This window comes from Carlito syrichta, unplaced genomic scaffold, assembly GCF_000164805.1.
Source record: "Carlito syrichta isolate Samal-C Ts95f unplaced genomic scaffold, Tarsius_syrichta-2.0.1 Scaffold302410, whole genome shotgun sequence".
Lineage (NCBI taxonomy): Eukaryota > Metazoa > Chordata > Mammalia > Primates > Tarsiidae > Carlito > Carlito syrichta.
In genome coordinates this window covers 580812-598626 of record NW_007246506.1, presented here as the reverse complement: position 1 = coordinate 598626, position 17815 = coordinate 580812, and the positions used below count along the sequence as shown (strand labels likewise).

General features: G+C 37.2%; 1 protein-coding gene across 1 annotated transcript in view; it reads left to right on the top strand.

The window, feature by feature from the left end:
• MAN2A1 (mannosidase alpha class 2A member 1) overlaps positions 1 to 17815 on the top strand; it is a 175292-nt gene that overhangs the window by 152999 nt on the left and 4478 nt on the right. The window contains exons 19-20 of the mRNA XM_008056604.2: positions 1779 to 1912; positions 9711 to 9905. Of these exons, the coding sequence (XP_008054795.1) occupies positions 1779 to 1912; positions 9711 to 9905 (329 nt within the window). The remainder of the gene's footprint in view (positions 1 to 1778; positions 1913 to 9710; positions 9906 to 17815) is intronic.

The window sequence follows — 17815 nt, the reverse complement described above, 5'->3', positions numbered from 1 at the left end:
CAGTGTTGCTAAATTTTTCAATTTTTGAAGAAGAGTCCAGAAGTCTGGAATTTTATGTGAAGTTATCCAATCATTAAATGTTGGCATAATTTAAAAAACAAAACAAAAACCACTGTGTAGGAAAAATGTAAAACATCTTTGTGCCATACATGTCTCTTGAACCACCCATTTTTAAGCCTTGCCTTAAACTCTCAAAAATTTTTACCTAAATAAAAGACTAGACATTAGGACTTAAGCAGTGATGGACCAAGCAATATTACCTCACTTCCCATTAAAGACAAACTGAAAAATAAAGTTCCTCTGCTTCTGCTGTAGATATCCAAAGACCCTAGTATTAGAATAAAAGCAAATTGAGTACTATCCAGGAAATTGCTAAGTGTCACATGTTACATGAGCTAACTTTTGGAGGCAGAAGAGTTAGAAATTGCCAAGAGGTTGATGTACTAATTTGGGTGCCAAGTGACTGGCTGCATGGTGTTGGCCCCTGGGCCTGGGGACCGAGTCCTGGACAGTTGTCTGCTACATTGTGAAGGTAGTGACAATGCCAATTCTACTCATCACTGGTAATTGTAGGTACTGGATGACTAAACCAAGAAGAAAGAAACTAAACAGCTGGCATGACTGTATAAGAATAATAGATGTTAAAGTCTTTTTTGTTAGCTGTTTCCCTTCTGTGCCAAATAATCATTTAGTACAGTAATGGATATGAATGAATATGTATGTTGTGGTTTTTGATGTTTTTCTGTTTTGTGTTGCCTTTTTTTTTTTTTGAGTTGGGAATCTTGTGCTATCACCCAGGCTAGAGGCACGATCACGGCTCATGCAAGCCTTGACCTCCTGGGCTCAAGCAATCCTTCTGCCTCAGCCTCCTAGGTAGCTGGGACTACAAGCATCCACCACTACACCCAGCTAATTTTTTAAAAATTTTTATTTATGTAGAAATGAGGTCTCACTATGCTGCCTAGGCCAGTCTTAAACTCCTAGGCTCAAGCAATCCTCCTGCCTCAGCCATCCAGTCTGTATTTTTAAAGTACATACAATTTTAGCTTTCTAAATTTTACTTGAGTATAATCTTAAATGTATACATATGGCTCTGTTTTTGTTTTTTCACTTTTTAATTTTATAAGCTAATTATTAGCTTATAGCTTAAACTATTGAATTATTGGATAGCAAATGAAGGAACCAATTATAATTGCCTTTAAGGCAGAGAAGACAGAACAGTGGTTGTGCCCACTAACACTGACAGAAAAGGGAGTATACTGTGAGTATCTCCATATTCTAGGGCATCTTCAGAGAATTGCCACAGATCAAGTAACTAAATTTTATTTGCAAGACTTTTTTAGAGCCTGTTCATCTGTATATCTCTTGTTACTCCATGTGTGATATGTATTTCCTAATAAACATTGTGAGCATTTTAAAATTCTAAACGCTGCCACTAAAAGTTTTGGAGAACTTAATTTACTATTTAGGTTAATTTTTTGAAAAAAAATTTCATTTAAATTTTGATCTGTTCTGTCCCATTTTAAAATATCTAATCAGATATTACTAAACATTAATAAAGAAAAGAGCTGTTATCCTGTTTTGTGAATTTGTACTAGTTGCTTTGAGCTTTTATCAAAAGACAGTTTGTGATATAGTGTGTTATATAGATCCAACTCTTTGATTAAAGGGGAAGTTTAAATCAAGACATCATACCTTCTATTTAAGTGACCTTCAATGAATATGAATATCTGTATTAAATAACCCTGCTCAGTTTTGCCTGTTTGTTTGTTTGTTAGGTCAGATTGAAGTTATCATGGATCGAAGACTCATGCAAGATGATAACCGTGGCCTTGGGCAAGGTGTCCATGATAATAAAGTTACAGCTAATCTATTTCGAATACTACTAGAGAAAAGAAGTACCATTAATATGGTAGGAAAAAATAACTAGCATGATCCCATCTTGGATGTTCTTTGTCACCCAACATTTGAATTATGATTTTCTACTTTTTAAATTTATAAAAATAATTTCAATGTTGAGATTTCTTTATAAAAGATTTAGCCTACATTCACAGAAAGAATTTCAGTTATAAAAAGTATGTAAGTTTTGCATTTAGGTAATTTTATTTTTTCTTATTAGGTAGACAAAAAAAAAAATCAAAGAATCAGTTTGGGTGAAATTTCCTGAAATTATTTTGAAAGAAGAATTTAAAAATTGAGTGAAAGAAGAGTTAAAGAATAGAGCTTAGTCACATATTTGGAAGATTAAATTTGATAGTAGAATTTATTTGCAATCTTAGTATACTTATTCTGGTCTTAGGCTTATCAGTTGAGAGTGAATTTACTTGTCTATTTCTACTGTTGTATTTTCATTTCTCAAAACAAAACTCTAGTAATCTGTGTTTAAACAGTCTGGCAAAAGTCCAGCTAGACCCAAACGACCTGATGATATGCTTATTCAGGTGTCGGTGAAGTCTGAGTTCTCCATAAATTACTGACCACCCATTTTGGATGCCCCTGGATGTGGTCCTTTTTCTTTTTATTCCATTGTTCCTTTTTCTGCATTAATGGTTAATCATTACAAGTCTTTTCTGCTCTTTACAGACAGTAAATATTAGACAGGGTTCTCTGTTCTAGTTACCAAACTCCTTTTCTTCCTTCCTCCTGTTACATTGAAGACATTGAACTTCCTTCACTTCAGGCCATTCCTGTCACTTTCCTTGGAAAGTTCTGCCTTTACCCTCCTCAGGATTCTTTTACTATTCATCCTTTCTTTCTCTCTCCCCTTCCCCTTATAGCTAGCACTTAACCTAGGAGACCCTTTCTGTTGCCTTTTGAACACTCTTGTTTTTTTTGTTTTTCTTGTTTTTTCTGTTGCCTTTTGAACACTCTTGTTTTTTTCTGTTGAAAATAAAAACAGGGCTGCGTGTGATGCCAGCACTTTTGGAGGCCAAAACTGGAGGATTGCTTGAGCCCAGGAGTTCAAGACCAGCCTAGGCAACATAGTGAAACCTCTATCTCTATTGAAAATAACACAGGTTTAGGGGGAAAAAAGACAATAAAAAGAAAACAGACAACAACCCCTACCTCATCCTCATTCCCCTGTGTCTTGTACTGCTGTCCTCTCTCCCACCCAGCTGAGCCAGAGTTTATGTATGAGTTCTTCATTTTACCACCTCCTTCTCACGCTCATTTCATTCTGGCTTTAGCCTCCCTCATATACCAAAAGAGCTCTTGCCAATGTCACTATATCCAGTGAATATTTACTATTGTCATCTTTTTTCCCTTACAGCAGAATTTGGCAGCGACCATTGTCACTCCTTCAAATACTGCCTTGCAAGGGTTTCCTCAGTGCCATCCTGACTAGGTTTTCCTCCTACCTCTCTGGTAGCTCCTTCTCTGTCTGTGATAGTTCTTAACTCAGCCACTAAATATTGGAGTTCTGAGGCTTGGCCCCCCGACCTTCTCCTTTTTAAAAAATTTTATCTGTTATCCTCTGGCAATCTCTCCTCCTCTGAGGTTTTGAGGGCTACCACCTTCACACAGATGGAACCCACTAATACATATTCCCAGAGGAGTATTGCCTCTGACCTCCAGACTCATCTGTCTGTTGCTTTCTTATATTTCCTTCTGTGTTGATAAGGGCGCCTCAAGTTGGACATAGCTAAAACACTCATGGTCTCCCCTCCCCCACAAACCTGGCTCCTTTCCAATGTCCCCCCTCTCATTGATAAGCACCACTGTCCATCCATTGCTGAGTCAGACACTTAGGTGACCTCCCTGATAGACACTTCTCCCACCAGCCCTTTTCTCACAGAGTAATTGCCAGTACTTGTCTATCTCATTGTCTAAATATTGCATATCTATACATGTCTTAATCTTGACTGACATTGTGTATTTCACGAGTCTGGCCTATATCTACTCTGTTTACCTCTTTCTGCCATAACTGTTGTTAACCCAGTTAACAACAGAGTGTCTTTTGATTTTTTTATTGTTTTCAAAGTTAATTCTAATCTTATTGAACTTACTGAACACCTCAGGGGTCTTCTTATTGCTGTCAGCATTAAAATGGAAATTCTCATCATGGTCTGCAGAGCCCATCATGATACAGACCCTGCCTGTCCCCTAGTACCTAGATGCTTCTTATTGCATCAGCTCTGGGCCTACTTGTTTTCTTTAGGTCCCCAATATTTTCCATGCTCTGTCCTCAGTGGCACCTTTGCACATGACCTGTCATCTTCTCTGCCCCAAAACTCTTAGTAATAGTTCAGATCAGGGCTTACTTCATCTGCTTCTTCTGAACCAATTCAAATATCCTTCTCCTATGCTCCTTCTGAACTGAGCATATCACCTTTATGCATATATGATCATTTGCTTATTGTCTTTTCTCCTCCTTTGAACAATAAAATTCGTGAGAGTGGGGATTATGGCTCTCTCTGTTAGGATTGTTCCTAGCAGAGGAAGCACCTAATATATGTCATATGAATGAACATACAAATGCATAGATGATTGAGCTGTCACAGCATGAATGTGCTTATTTATTGCAATTTCTGCTTATTGCCTTGCTTCACATGCATGTTGTATCCCCCCTACTAGATTCCAGGGACTTGTCTCCTTTTTCATGTGTCCCACAGGGCCTCCTTGCCTGCAGTAGGCATTCTATAAATAAAATACCAGTTGATTGAATAAAATGGCAACAGCTAATTAAACCAAAGAATTTTTTTAGTATTTAGAATGTTTTAGAAAAAAGAATTCGCATCCATTTTAGATGTCAAGATTTATACCAGTTCTTTGAAACTTGTGGCGTAAATCAATTACTGACAAGATTGCTTAGTTTTAAGGATGAAAACTGCGTAAGAAAATTTTTGTCTGAATGTTGGGAACTACTGTCTTTTGCTCCTCCTGAAAATGTTTCTGGCTTATATGATAGTCTTTCTATATTGATACTAATCTACAGAACTTCTTTTAACTATGGCAGTAAAAATGTTCAGATCTTTCATGTCAGATCTCTAAAGCTTTGACTTAGAAGTGAAATAATTTGTTTATTCCCACTCAAAATTTCTTGGATAGTAATTGATTTAAACTTGATCTAATGTTTTTACAATCCTATGTTGGTTAACTTTTTCTTTTTCTTAACTATTGATTCTGGAGCTTCAATCAATACCTTCTTTTAAATAAAAAATGAACTAGAGAAGAGAAAATGCATTTAATTTATAGTGAAATTGATTAAAAAGACATTTGATTAAGAAATTTAACATCGATAACCTAAATTTTCTAGAAAGTGTTTTTAATTCCAACTCAAACTCTAATGTCTAAAATAATGATGGTGAAAAGTGAAGTGGGGAGATGCTTCTTGGATAGGAAGGGCCTGCCATAGCCTCATGGAAATAATCCTGGGCTGATTAAATGGAAGTGAGTCCTGTCCTCAGAACCCTTGACAGAGAGTCAGGAAAAGGACTTCAGTGATAATCACTGCAAAATATATAATGCCCAATGGAGGACTGGGGCTGCATAAGGTTGACCATTCGTGCTAATTATCCTCAAGGGTCAGTGGAGACAGAAAATAAGAATTGTCTGTTTGGCATTGCTGTGGTTTGAATGTGTCCCCCAAAAGTTCATGTACTAGAAACTTGGTTGCACTGTGGCAGCATTAAGAGGTGGAGCCTTTGGTAGAGCCCTCATGAATGGATTAATGCTGTTATCACAGGAGTAAATTAGTTATTGTGGGATTGCTTTGCTATAAAAGCAGGCTTTCTCTAGCATGTGCTATCTTGCCTTTCTGCCAATGGTATAAAACAAACAGGAAGGCTCTTAATCAGATGCCAGTGCCGTGCTCTTGGGCTATGTAGCCTCCAGAATCATGAACTGAATAAATTTCTTTTTAAATTACCTAGTGTGTGGTATTCTACTAATTAGGCATTGACTGTTTTAGGATTTGTTTCTTTGGCCATTTCTTCCTACCCCTTTTCTTCTGATGGTTGGTATAGTAAAGGAGGATTGAGCTAGGAATTAGAAATCCTGGAAGTGTTCAGGTGTTACAATTGTGTTTTACCTCTGGATATCAGTTATGTACATATAAGGAGAGGAAGTTGGGAGAGAGTAGATTAGAAACTTAAATGCTACCAGGGTTTAGGAAAGTAATGGCATGAGGGAGATTGACCAGGTTTAAGAGCAGATGCTTAAGTTAAATGACGAGAGGGTCTATGGAACTTGTCACATATCCCACTACGAGCCACAAACCAGCTCCAGATGATTTTTTTCACATAGGGACTAATGCCTGCTCGAATTTCCATTTGCTTGGGGAAAAAAAATCTGTTTTGGGGGTTTTGGGTTGCTTTTTTAGTATGAAAATAATTTTAAGAGTTGACTGAAAAACAAACAACTTTTTAATACTATGCAGCCCTACCCAATATGTCTGTACACAAATGTGGCCTCCAAACAACCAGTCTTCATCCTTGGGCTAGATAATGTTTATCTCTAAATATTATGATTCAGTATATTTTTCTTCATTTCCCTCTTTGTCATTTTACCCTATCCATCCTCTCAATAGTATTCTTCTCTCATGTACTGATATGAATTTGCCTGTTAAATGAATAGATTTACTTCAACAAGCATTTATTAAGTTCCCACCGTGTGTCAGGTCAAACTGAGTAAACAAAGGTGACTTTAAAAATGACCTTTCACTATCTTACATAATTAATCAAGTTTTTGATGTAGATCAAGTGGAAGCCTCTGATGTTTAAAGATGAGATAACTCAAGTGAGCTTTTTAAAGGGCACTAAGGAGCCTGACAAGAAGCACCAACTCGTGGAACAAGGGCTGGAACCCAGTGAGGAAAATCTCAGCTCTCTATGGTTGGGATCTGAAAGTGCTACCAATTCTCTTTAATATCAGACAGGCTGCAGAGAGAAAGCTAGACTTATATAGTCTGAAGCTTTCCAACAAACAAGAAACAAAATAATATTTATAGTTGTGTATTAGTACAAGACTGGGGAATTCATTTATAGCCTAAACAAACACCGTAAAATTCTCTGTAGTAATAAACATGCTTTATAAACTTAGGGCTTATCATAAGACAGTTAAAAGATTACCTTTTTAGGAGGTTAATCAAAACATTGATAGTTCAACAGTTAAATACCTTAGTGAACCCTTTGTTGCTATAAATATAAGAAAATATGTGAATGGTGGAACACTGAGTGAAACTTGGTCCCACCTGGCCAGGCTCCAGCAGTATTTGTCCATGGTGCACTTAAGGCACTAAAACCACAACTCTTCTATAAACTTCTCTTTCTTATCTTGCTAAGGACAATAAACTACACAGTTCTTAAGTACTTAATTCTTTTTTTTTTTTTTTTGAGTTGGAGTCTCACTCAGTCGTCTAGTCTGGAGTAGAGTGACTGCTCCTGGTCACCGCAACCTTGACCTCCTGGTCTCCGGTGATCCTTCCACCTCAGCCTTCCAAGTAGCTGGAACTACAGGTGTGCGCTACCATGCCCACCTAATTTTTTTGATTTATTGTGGAGATGAGGTCTTGCCAAGTTGCCCAGGCAGGTCTTGAACCCACAGACTCAGGCAATTCACTCACCTCAGCTTCCCAAAGCACGGGATTACAGGCTGAGCCACTGAGCCCGGCAAAGTACTTAATTCTTTAAGTACTTACATTTGTGACATCGTTTCCATTTTACAAGCCTTCATCTCGGGGCAGCTTCAAGTCTGAATCTTGTTTTTTTAAATCCAAAAGTAGTTAAAAGATGAGACTTATCTTTTGATTCTAAAAGGAGTTCTGTATCCTCTAGAAGGTTGGGAGGATGTCTGGGATGTTAGTTCCTGGTACAGTTTCATGGAGCAGTGTGCCATGAGATTCTCCCTGGGAGGCTTTTAAGCTTCACCTTCCCAGGGCTCTACCTCTGGAGATTTTGAGTCATAGATTTGGGCTAGGATGCAAGAATCTATGTTTTTTTAAAGGTTCCCCAGGTCATTCTGTTGTATTGTTAATTTGAGGGGTGTACCAAAGGTTATAAGGATTGATCTGATTTAGAGGATTGGTATATTTGTACATTACTGCTTCTAAGGTATAGAAGATCAGTCAAGAAGTGTATTCACTGGAGTGTCCAGGAATTTCAACAAGCGTGTAAGACAAAGCCAGAGCTTTTTCTGAATGTTAGAATGGACTTTATACCTACCGAATCTGATAAGGCAGGTGTTTTCTTTTCTGTTGGAATCTTTTATTACTCAAAAGTGATTTTGTCAGCAATCCTGACCTAGATTATGAAGTCCTTTGATCTTGGAGTACATTTAAAGTATCTTATTGAAAATGTTCCCTCTTTATTCATGTTATTCTACAAGCTGCATTAAATTTCAGTATTGTTGAAGAATATTATTTTATATGCTTTTTTTAATCTTTCTTTTAAAAAAGAATATGGAATGGATACATTTTTTTTACAACTCTTTCAAACCTAATTTTTTTTTTGTCAGTATCTTAATATTGCAGTGTCCCTCTGCTGCCTTCAAAATTTTTTTTTCTCTCTCCATGGTCTGAATTGTAATGACATCTAATGTTAGCTGCTGGCACGATGCTAGTCACTTTTTGCTAGCACCCTTCTGTGCAATGCTAATCTGACATTCTGAATTTTAAGCTCTATATCTCTATAAATCCTGCCTTTTCATACAGATAAGTAGCCATGCCTTTTGTTTGAGCCTGTATTACAAAAAGGATGCAAAAATCAGAAGATATCAGTGAAGTAGCCATTTTAAAAAATAAGATACAAAATTAAATTTGCTTCAAATCTAGCTGGTGATCAAAAGACCTTTATGTATAAATTATTTTCCCCTCTCAGTTCTTCCTTCTGTCTGGTTTACTCCTTAGGCATTACTGGTTAAGGTTCCACCTCGTCCTTGATTTCACTAATTTTGTATGTCATCTAGCATACGTATGAGTATATCTCCAAGGTTGGCAGATTATTTTAAATGTTTGAATATATAGAAATGTTGCCTGTAAGTGTATATCATAGCAAAGACTAAAGCATTTTCATTATACTGGATATATACTATTCAGTAATAATATATAACAATTTCTGTTTTGGAATAAAATAGAGTGAAGTCAATTGACAGTGATTTATGAGGTATAAAGAAAACAATCATGATCAGACTATGCCACCTTTGTTCTTTTTGTTTAAGATAGAATTTCTTTTGAAAATTTCATTTTTTAAAATTCTATTATTACATAACATTTAGCTCCTATCGTTTGGAGTATAGCTCCATTCATTTATGGAATATAACTTTGAATAAGTACATACTTTTATATCCCTGTTAAGTGTATAAATAAAAGCATGAAAATATGATGGATGAAAACTGAGGGAGAAATGAGATAACTTTGATAATGTGTTGATATATTAATATCTCAGTCTTTATACCTTGAGAGTTTTGTGGTAGGTTGAAAATATCCATAAAAAGTCATGTCTTGTCCTAAAACATTTGTAGGAAATATTTTCAGTATTTTAGTATTAAATCAGTGGAAGAGATGTTGTAAACATATGAATTAGGTAGGTACCCTTCATTTTCTTGTATTGCTTACAACTAAACTCAGTGGTGTAATTTCTAAGACTGTTATTTATAAGGTATAATAAAAATATGTATATATATTTATATTTAAAACCTCTCAGAGAATTTATTTAAAATGATGAGAACTGCAAATATAGAGCTCTTAAGCATTTTTGTTTTTTTCTTAATAGGAAGAAGAAAAGAATCCAGTCAGTTATCCTTCTCTCCTTAGCCACATAACTTCTTCTTTCATGAATCATCCAGTCTTTATAATGGCAAGGACGCCCTTCTCACCTTCCCTTGAACTACTGGATGAATTCTCTCCATTACTGTCATCTTTGCCTTGTGACATTCATCTGGTTAATCTGAGAACAATACAGTCAAAGGTATGTTTCAAAATATATCTATTTTTAAAAGTACTGTTTATAATGTACTTGGTTTAAGTGGGTACAGGTAGGGAAAAAATTGCTGTATACTTTACTCTGTGTTTTGAGGAATGATTTCGAGAGCTTTTAGCCAAAAGCTTTATACCTTTCATTTGACTGTTGCTCTGTAGTTTAGAGCATATTCTGATCTAATTCCATGTGGTGAGCAGGTCAGAGAATAGCAACAGTGGGAGAGCCAGGCCTTATGATCAGCTTTACTGACATTTCCCAATCACTTCTCATTGTTAGCTGGTGTTTCTCAGGAGCTAGAGAAGAAGAAAGCACAGCACTTAATTATTTCTGTATCACAGGCTTTGTGTTTTCATGTCTCTCTTGAAAATTACTGCAACTCAAGTTAGGAAACCAACCATTTAGAAGAAATACTGGAGGAAGAGCATGGGAAAGTTGTATTAGGTAGGAAATTTAATTTAGCTGTTTTTAACTTCAAAGAGATTGCATTTGGAAAGAATAAGGATTAGAAATTTGATGTCAGTCTTATGTGTTATAGAGCCATTTTGTTATTATGAATAGACATACATTTAGCTGGAAATAGTAAGTGGCTATGGATTCTGTGGGAAATGTCTCATGGTAAGTGGCCTGAGTATGAAAAGAATAGGACACTTAAGTCTAAAGACAACATAAGAGGAGTGAACTATTTAGTTAAAGAACAGAGATCTAAAACAGACTAGGTAAAGTAAGAATAAATGCCTACAATTTAGACATTTAGGAATTTCCAAGTTTCATTTCCAAGATTAAGGGGAGGAAATATAATTTTTTTCCCTTACACGGTTCTTAATTGAGATACTACCAAAAACATAAGTCAGATAAACAGGAAAAACTGCAGCCGAAGTTTATTGATATGGGAGAAGCCTCAGTTCAGGGGTATTTCTTTGTCAAGGCAGTGGCTTAGGACCCTTGCTTAAATAGTATTTTAACAAACAGCCATAAATTCTAAAGAGACAAGACAAAGTAGAGAGCATCTTCAGGCTTCTAAAAGGTGGGAAAATGTAGGAAGGTAAATTTATGGGAAGAATAAAGTCTACTCCTAGATTCTCTGCCCTCCTTGTCTCTGAGCTTATAAGCAAACATTATAAAGGGGCCTCTCTTTGGGCTAGAAAAGGCAAAGTGGAAATGAGGAAGACCTGTTTTTTTGTCTTTGTAAATTGCTGTCCAGCCCAAACAAGCAGAGAGAGGGGAAGAATGGGGAAGAATGTCTCACTATGTTTTAACCTTTAGCTCAATAATCCTTAGTATTTTCAAAAGGGATAGTTTGGTTTCCTTCAAAGACAAAGCTGTGCAGGCAGATATATGCGTCTTATAATCATGAATACAAACAAATGCTAGAGGCCTGTGTGTTGAGGCTTTTTTAATCATGTCAGTGAACTTGCATGATTTATTTCATATGTACTATATGCCAGTTATAGGCACTAGGAATACAATCGTGAAGAAAGTAGACAAAAGCCCCTGCCCTTCTGGAGCTTAAAGTCTAGTAGGAGGAGAAAAATAATTAAAGAAGAAAAAGTAAGAAAAACATATGTCAGGTGGTGATAAGTATTATGAATGGGAATAAAAGGAGAGAAGGACGATTCAGGGAAGGTGGTACAAGTGTGATGAGGGTGGTTGACTCACGTGGATTTCTGGGGGTGGAGTGCTCCAGGCAAAGAAAAAGTATGAAGGCCCTGAGGCAGGAGATGTCCTAATGGAAGGTCCCTGAGAGCTGGGCTTTTTCTTTATTCATTGCTGTATCCTCCTACTTAGAACAATGCCTGGATATAGTAGGGTCTGAAGAACTATTTGGTGAGTGAACGAATTTGGTGCATGTTCTTCCTAGGATTTTGCTGTGGTCTTCTGTGGGTCTACTTTTTTTGACTCATGGAAAGAACAGACTAGGGCCAGGTTGCCTCCCTAAGGTATCATGTTGATGAGCTAAAAGTAAACAAAAGGATAGAGTGGAGGGCACCAAAGACACTGGGCCTTAGGTTACCACCTCCAGGCATAGATGGTGGAAGATGTTAGCAACCTGAGGAACCCAAGAGCGTCTGAGAAGGATGTGGCCACCATTCCTTAGCCTCACTTAGTTGGTTCCTCCCCCAGAGTTGTTTGAAATGTGGTTGTTTTCTGGAATCAACAGGAGCTGCAAGTATAACATTTTACCTTTTGTAATCCAAACCTGGCACTTGTTTGTCATGTCACCTCTTTTTAGTGATTATTTACATCCTTCCTGTTGTTGTCTGTCTTCCTGTAATACAAATCTAATCACTTCCTAGATGAAAAATCCCATTGCCTGCTGGATTGGTTAAGAACCTGAACAATCAAGCCCACTATAGTCTGGCCTCCACTCACAGCCACCTGATGTCCTGTTGCTCTTCTGGCCTTTGGACAGGTGGGACATGTTCCCTATCTGTGAATTCAGTGACTGCTGACTTAGCCACCATTTATAAAATGGGGCTAATATCACATGTGCCTATTTCAGGTGATTTTCAAGAAACAGATATAATAATATTGTGAAAGCCCTTTGAAAACAGAAACACTTTGTAAACATACATTGTTATCCTGATGATACTTACTGTATATGCCAACTTGAGTGCAAGTTGGGGTTTTAGCAGAGGGAATAGAGAGCAATTCAACAACATAATTTGACCAAGAGGAATAAAAACTGAAATGTTCATGCCTATTGCTAACTACCATGTGGGCACACACCAGAACTAAATGCTTGGGGTTCTTTTGCATTATCATATCAAGTGATGTCAGTTCCTATGTTAACCTTTGACTCTTAGCACATATTTTTAACAATTGTTTAAAAGCCCACTAGTAATCCAAGGGGATTGATTGGTCCTTTTGAAACTATTTCTTTAACAAATCGCTCTTTGTCCCCTAACCTCTTGTAATCAAAAGATAGTCATTGACAGAGCTGATGTGGCAGTTGGTTCAAAGAAAGCTGTTACTTGAAAGGTGTTCAGTGTAATTCCATGGTTCTACTAAAAGAAATACAAAACTGATTCAATGAATAAGTCCAGAAGCCAGATCTAGGCATTTTGGATTGGGTTCCTGTTATTGTGAGCTGGCAGCTTCCAGTATACAACAATGGGCTGTTCATTTGGAGATTGCAACTCATTTTTCCCCTTGAAATTAATGCCAACAGAGAGATCTGGTTCCAAGCAAGACCAGAGGTCTGCAGTGGCTTGTATCTAAGCAGGCATTTTCTTAGCCACCACAGTATCTTCATGAGAAATGTGCCCGAGGACCACCTTGACATGATAAGCTCACATGTGACTTCTTGCCTGACCCCCTCCATCAGCATCATGATGGAGAATACCCTTGCTGGCCATCCCTCAGGCCATGTCTGAAGCTTCCTCAATTCTAAACCTCACTTGGTTTTCCTGCCTCCTCATGGGAAAAGGGGTTGTACGTTCAGGGAGTAGTGAGGAAGGTGAGATGTGGGCTGGTGGTGTAATAACCCGTTGAGATGGTTCAGCACTTCCAACTACCAGCCCTCAGATTCACTGTGTCCAGATCACCTAGGGGAGATTTTAAAAGTAAAGACTTTTATAGATTTATAGATCTCTGAGATCCTGATTCTGTAGTTCTGGGGAGGAGAGACTAGAAAATAGTAATTTTCAAAAACTCTCCTCGTATGTTTGATGAAATCACTGAGTTAGCTCCATTTCCTAAATTGGGAAAGTAAGGGTTAGAGGTTAAGTGATAAAAATAAAATTATCCAGTGGCCAAATCAGACCCATGGTCAGGTCTGACTTAGCAGCACTGAATCTGAGTTCTGTGTGTGGCCTCAGAGAGTAGTATGTGACTTTTTAGAATTGCTAAGTCTGTTCCTGAAAGTCCAATGTTTTAAGATTTGTTTTTTATTAGTAGATGAATTTTATGTTTTTATATAGATGTATTTTGCTTTTCTACTTTATATCAGCTTTTGTAAAGTGATTATATGCCATATATTTGTAAACAGATGAAGAGAGGAACAAACATTTTTTGAAGCCGTGCCTCATAGCGTGCTGTGCGGCCTTGCCTGTTTTAGCCACCACGTAGGAATTTAGCCTCTTTATCTTATAGACCCATCCTCCAACTCTCTTCCTTGATCACCTCCTTTCTCTTTGCTGTCAAGTGCTTGAGATATTACAAAGAAGCATCTCTAAAGGTTGGAAAATGGGAAACAGGAGCACCATGGTAGGAACAGGTACACTAAAGGGAAAACCTTGTCATCAGGAACGGGTAATTATTTAAGGAGAAGGGAGGCTGGGTGTAGAGGACATTGGGAGAATCTCATGGAAAGATACATCAGGAGTTCATCTTCTGAAGCTTGAGCTTCAGGTTCAGCCTGGAGTAGAGGGACAAAGGACAAGCTGCTAGAGTCTTCAGCAAGGCTTCCTGGAGCCATTCCACTTTGATGTTTAGTTAGATAAGTGATACATAGTTCAGCTTTTTTTTTTTTCAGGTGACTTTATGACTTCCACTTGCTTTTATGTTCAGACATATTTATTTAATTTATATACTTATGACACATTTAATTATTTATTCTCTATGGGATTTATTTTTATTTGTAGTTATCTGTTTCTTGTAAATTGCTAGCCAGTCATTTCAGCATCAGCACCACTGGAGTAAGATTTTCTCTCCCCACTTGTTCATGCCACCACATCTTTTCTTATGAAAGGCAGTTTGAGGTTTCCTGCTTTGTGTTTTCCCGTTCTTATTAGAATTGATTGGTGCCTTATTGATCTTCCTAGCTTCTGGAAAGGTGAAAATTATGGGGAGAAATTTTCTTTGTTGTACATATCTAAGAACAGTCGTTCACCTTTTCTTTTTTTCTATCATCTTGTTGATCAAAACAGGATAGCTGTTATTGGACATTTTAATAAGTGTCCTGGAAAACAAATTTCTACTGGTTATTTCCTGTCTCATGACTTACTACAACAAATTGTGCAGTTTTCTAACTTTTCCAGCCACCAGAATACACAACAGAGGACTGTTTTTGGCCATGTTCAAAGAATCTGAATGGGTTAGAGAAACTTTCCCACCAGGTGTTTAGCTGTGCCTTAATCTGTCTATACCTTATTGCAAGCTCCATAAGTTTACTGTTTCTTTTGGTGTGAGAGAAGAATAATGTAACTGTCACATTTCACGTTCTTACTCACCTTAGTAGAGAAGAATTTGCTTACTCCTTTGCTTAGAAGAGACTGTCATATGCATGTATAATTTTCACAAAGGCCTTAAATCTTGTTTGAAGTGGGATGAATGGATAGGGGTGTAGATAGGAAATGTGTGGAAATTATAATTTCCAAACCTTTCTGAATTGATATATTTTTAAGTAAGTTATGACTTTAACTCTGCTGGATCATTGATCAAATATGCCCCCTTTTCAGCCTTAAACCTGAGGGGTTGTCTCCTTTAGTTTACAGGATTTTGTTATTTTACATAAAAAAATAATCCTTATCTTTCCTCTCCTGGCTTGGGTATCTATGAGTACAATTCATAGTTAGAGCAAAGGCAGGAGAACCAAGTTGGTTAAAAGCTCAGACTTTGGTGTCAGATCGCCGGAGTTTAAGCATGGCTTCTCTACTTGCTAATGTGTGACTTAGAGCAAGTCACTTAATTCTGAATCCTCATTTTCTCTTTAGTAGCATGGAGATGATAGTGGTACTCATTTTAGAGATGTTTGATGATTAGATATGTTTAAAGCCCTTAGAACAGTGTCTGGCATGCAGTAAGCCCTGTGAGTGCTTGATAAGTGAAGGTTCTCAATGGTGGTAGTTGGTCGTGAGCAGTTGTGCCTGTTAAGAATAATGAAGTAAAAATGTTGAATTTTTTTTTTTTTTATAAATTAGAGAAGGTTGACATTTATTGCCAGAGTAAATCTTGATGGCACTTTGAGTTATTTTCCTGGTATACTTTATTAGTAATTCTTCATATTTGTATAAAAGAACATACCTAAAGCCAGCCACGGTGGCAGAGATGAGAGGGTTGCCAGAGCCCAGGGGTTTGAGACTATCCTGGGCAACTTGGCAAGACTTTGTGTCTACAATAAATCAAAAAGTTAGCCAGGCATAGTGTTACTTGTTTGTGGTCCTAGCTACTGGGAAGACCAAGGCGAAAGGATCACCTGCGCCGAGCAGAACAAGGCTGCGGTGGCCGTGAGCATGACACTGCACTCCAGCCTGGGCGACAGAGCAAGACGGACTCAAAACCATTTTTAAATTAAAAAATAAATAAAAAATAAAAAAGAACATACCTAAAATTGTCTGTATGCCAGGCACTATGCCAAGTGCTTTACATGAACCTTATTTAAAGCTCTCACAATGCCACTAAGAAGGTAGGCAATATTTTTATCCCATCTTACAGAAGAGGAAACTAACTGACATAGAGATGGTAGGCAACTTTCCAGAGCACACAACCAGTTAATGACAGTACTGAGAGGCACATATGACTCCAGTCAGTCCTCATAGTCATAGAAGGATATACCACCATTGGAGAGAAAGGGCAAATGCAGGGTTATTAATGGCAATTGCTATTTGGGTATAAGAGAAAATGCTTTGTGATAGGAATTTTCCTGTACATGTACATATATTAACACAAACATGAAGACCATCTCAATTAGTTCAAAGGTTGTTGTAAGATAAAATGAGTCCATCCATGAAAAGCATTCTGTACAGGGCCTGGCACACAGCAAGTGCTTGGTAAGTGTTAGCAGTTCCTGTCATTGTTACCATGGCTGGTCCGCACTCCTCAGAGGGATTCTTCATGAGTCTAACCAAATTTACTGAATTTACAGAGATTTACTCAAAGTAACATAAATGGTTCATGGTGGAACCAAACCCTGCGCTGATCCAGCTTTCCTAAGCCCGGCTTTATCTGATGGCTTCGTTCTATAAACCAAATCATCTTCCCCCACACTCCACCAAGTTAGTAGAAAAACCTCACAGACCAGCTTATCTATAAACTGGATGCTGGTTTTATCCCCTGAATTAAGTTTTGCAATGGGTTTTTCCTAGATGACTTTTGAACAACCCAGCCTTATTTCAGTGGTCCAGCCCCAAATGCTGTCTGACCTGTTTTACAAAGACAGTTGACCAAAACAGTGTTTGACACAATTTCAAAAATTCTAAATTTTCTTTCCCACACCTTCCCCTTCTTTTCTGGAGTTCAGTTATACCAGTGCATTAATGAATGTAAAAACAATTCTTTCAAAATCTGTTTACTCTTCTATAGCATATAGTATGACTGCTTGAAGGTATCTGTTTTCCTGCATGAATATTCAAGTTAAATTCACAGTTTCCCTACTTTGAAAAACAGTTTTCTTGGAAATAAAATGTCTAGACAGACTTTGAAACTGAAAAACTGCTGCTTTGCCTCAGGTATTTTTGCTTGAAAACGGATACTTTCATGAATATTTGATTTTTTTTAAACTTGGACAAGATGATTGCTATTTCAGTTAGTTCTTACAAAAGTGACATAATTTTAGTTTTGAGCAAAAGTATAACTTTTTCTATCAGTTGAAGTTAATTTTTATGACTTTTATCTCTACTTTTGAATTGTTGGTTTAAATCTCTTATAGAATTCAAAAGTATAATCTCATAGGTGTTCCCCTTCCCACTTTTTTTAAATTCACTTTTGTTACTTTTAGGAATTCCTATCCAAGAGCAAATGTGTTGCAGGAATTTTAGCAGTGCCTGCTATCAAGTGGTTCTTAAGGATAGGCCAATGATTTTAAATGGCTAAATGTTTTAGATTAATAGTCATTTGTGCTTCTAAAAGAGTCCAGCCTAGAGGCCTTCTAATCTGTGAATCTGAAAAAAGACATTGTTGTGATTTTTTTTTTTTGAGTTGGAGTCTCACTCTGTTGCCCAGACTGGAGTGCAGTGGCC